Source organism: Halyomorpha halys, unplaced genomic scaffold (assembly GCF_000696795.3).
Source record: "Halyomorpha halys isolate HHAL.00 unplaced genomic scaffold, Hhal_1.1 Scaffold2509.1, whole genome shotgun sequence".
NCBI lineage: Eukaryota > Metazoa > Arthropoda > Insecta > Hemiptera > Pentatomidae > Halyomorpha > Halyomorpha halys.
Window position 1 is genome coordinate 1 of NW_027109392.1, and position 3504 is coordinate 3504.

The following is a 3504-nucleotide window of genomic DNA, read 5'->3' on the forward strand; positions in this document are numbered from 1 at the left end:
GTGAATATGGTAGATTATAAAGATCAGACTGCCCTGCATTTTGCAGCAATGGGTGGGCACATTGAAGTGGTTAATGCACTGCTTGGTGCTGGGGCAGCAGTGAATTTGCAGGACTTTCAAGAATTGACTGCCTTACAATACGCAGCATCGGGAGGTCACACAGCTGTGGTAACAGCGCTACTTGATGCCGGAGCGGCAGTGGATGGATATTTCAGTTCGACGACCGCCTTGATTATGGCAGCAGAGGGAGGACACGCAAGTGTGGTTAAAGTCCTGTTGGACCGTGGGGCCGATCCAGAATACTGGATGGAAGATTGTAGCTGCCCACCACTAATGGCAGCATCTGAAGAGGGCCACTTGGACGTGGTGCAGATTCTCATTGATCGTGGAGTCGACCCAGGAGCTACAGCTTATAGATGCTGGACACCTCTGATGTGTGCATCGAGAAAAGGGCATTCGGGCGTGGTGCAGCTGCTCGTCGACCATGGGGCCAAAGTTAATGTGTATAATGAAGATGATGAGACTGCCTTGTATTGGGCAGCAGAGAATGGGCACACTAGTGTAATTAAAGTCCTGTTGGATTGTGGGGCCGACCCAGGAACCTTTTGGTACCTCAGAGGTTTGACACCGCTAATGGCAGGATCTAGAAATGGCCACTTGGACGTAGTGCAGCTGCTCATCGACCGTGAGGCCGAAGTTAATATTTGTACTGAAAGTGGAGGGACTGCCTTGTATTGGGCAGCAGAGAAAGGGCACACTAGTGTAGTTAAAGTCCTGTTGGAACGTGGGGCCGACCCAGAAACCTTCTTGTACCTCAATGGTTGGACAGCGCTAATGGCAGCATCTAGAAGTGGTCACTTGAACGTGGTGCAGCTGCTCGTCGAACATGGGGCCGATGTTAATGTTTGTACTGAAAGTGGAGAGACTGCCTTGCTTTGGGCATCGGCCATAGGACACACTTCTGTGGTTAAAGTCCTGTTGGAACGTGAGGCCGACCCAGGGGCAAGTAACGATGAAGGTTGGACACCACTAATCGTAGCATCTAGCAATGGCAACTTGGAAGTGGTGCAGCTGCTCGTCCAACGCGGAGCCGAAATCAATGTTAGCAATGATAGTGGAGAGACTGCCTTGTACCTTGCTGATATTAGAAACCATACAGCAGTAGTGGACTATTTGAGTTCCAGAGGTGGGTTGCAATGACGTCAGCAGCCTGATTATCCTCTTTGTACAGCTTTCGTACGAATTGTTATTGAATTGAATTTATTATAATTATTATTTTATAAATACATGATACTGTCCTAAACATTTGGGCTTAATTTAGTAACCGTTGTTTTTATTTATGTAGTAGCTACACTGTATTAATCATAGTAAATAATAAACATAACATAGTAAAGGAATATTTTTATGGAATTTTACCACTGATCTCTTTTTTATAAAATAAGAGTTCATCATTTTTTATAAATTTTACCTTATAATTTTTAATTTTAATTATTTGAATATGGAATTATATACTGTCATGTTCTTTGTCTGTTCGATATGTTGTACTATTGTAACATAATATTAAAACGTTACTATGGAAACATAGACACAATGAATGTATTTAACTACATTTTTTTATTACTTCTATATTAATACATTAAATGATAAATAAAATTTACATTAATGATTTGAATTTATTAATAAGTTATTCCTGATATATTTGAAGTTTGGACAAACATTAGTTATTTATATAAGAAATATAATTTCTTATAAAATACTCTTTGTTTTATTCGATAAGTGAAATGTTTCTGAATTTTAAAAACAAAAATCATTTTGTTAAAAAAAGTGAAGAAAAAAATGACAGAAGATAGAAGAATATTTTATTCTTATTGCGATAATGCACAAAAAATAAAAAGGTGATAAAACATTGTGGTTACAATTAATTAAGCTCTCATTATATCTCAACTACTAAAATAGAAAACTAAATTCAAATATTGTATACATTTTAGTTCCGCGACAGCTGTTATTTTCTTTTTAAGATATGAATAGAACATAGCGCTCCTTTCCTGGACATCACAGAGGCAATGGCACATCTCACAAAAATTTTTTTTATATTTTGTCTTTGGTATATTACATGTAACCCTATTAGCGGTACCGCAACCAACAATATAATTTTACTTAGACTTAACACCTCTGTAATTCTGTTGAATGTTGAAGAATGTTGTGATATGCGCAGATTTTGAATTGTATCAATTTGCACAAGACCGGCATCTGTCTTGATGAGAATCAGAGGAACAAAGGAGCAATCTAGCTGTGACCTCGCTCCAAGTTAATATAGTTATCATGTTAAGATTACCTTATCAGCCCTTAGCCCAACGATGCCTCGTTTCAGTACTTTCCAGAACACCTCTTGTTCCAACCTCTTTGGAGGATTACCCCCTCACGACCGGCAGGACATATTCTGATGTAACTCCTGCTGTGGAGTAGCGCTATATTTGTTCTCTCCGTAGCGTTCCCACAAAAGCCCACCGGTCTCTCTATTTTTTTATTAGCGTCCTGACGGAGGTCAGTGCTCTGAGGGCAGCTCCCCCTAGCTGGTGAAAGCTCACAACATATCGATAACGCTGCTTCTTTCAGGATCTCGTTTTTGAAGTGGATTTTCTGATGGAACCTGAATGGATTCCACTATGGATGGTGTTCCATGAATTGATTGTATTCGCAGTGATAATTTAGACTAAAAGTTGCAACAGTCAGCCAAACATTTCCATATGGCGTAGGGCTCTTTCAAGGTTGTTCAAGTAATACTTTAGTAAATCCCAAGTATTAGAAATCTCCAAGGGAGAGGGCGGAATCATATTTAAATATGAGGAAAACAAAATTCTTCGAATATCTATCGCATTCGAAAGACTGCTGGGACACAGAGATTGAATGAGTTTTCATACGACTGATATTATGATTAACAAATGAGTTGGTTGATTTGTGAGTATTTACGGATATCACGTTATTTTAATTTGTCAAAATATCCCAAGATCAATGTATCACCATCACATGTCAACTCAACACACTTTTGAACTTTACCATCTCAACTTTTCATCAAATTTCACATAGTGGTAAATGTATAGACTTGGAAAACTGTGAAATGTATCCTCTCGTTTTTTAATTAGTGCAGTTAAATTCTCATGGAATAGCCAAATGACATAGGACAAATTATGGAACTGCTGCAGAAAAGAAAAAAAGTTGAAGAAAAGTTGCTTGATTTAGCTAGTGATATAGGATAGGTGTCCTAGTGATATGGAGTAGTTGATAGGTATCATGTTACAGAATATTCCATGCCCTTTCATATGACAGGCAACACTATAAAAGCTAAGATAAGTTAGCATTTTACAGTATATTGTATGCCATGCAACACTATAAAGGCTAAGATAAGTTAGCATTTTACAGTATAATGTATGCCCTTTGTTTGATATGCAACAGTATAAAGGCTAAGATAAGTTAACATTTTACAGTATAATGTATGCCCTTTGT

At 38.3% G+C, this 3504-nt stretch overlaps 1 protein-coding gene across 1 annotated transcript; it reads left to right on the forward strand.

Annotated features, from left to right (window-relative positions):
- Positions 1-21: 21 nt before the first annotated feature.
- LOC106691578 (ankyrin repeat domain-containing protein 50) lies at positions 22-1672 on the forward strand (the record flags this gene model as incomplete). The annotated part of the gene is given in 1 exon segment (XM_067047586.1): positions 22-1672. A coding segment is annotated over 1 exon segment (1179 nt), but the record flags the coding sequence as incomplete, so codon positions are not given.
- Between the last annotated feature and the right edge of the window lie 1832 nt (positions 1673-3504).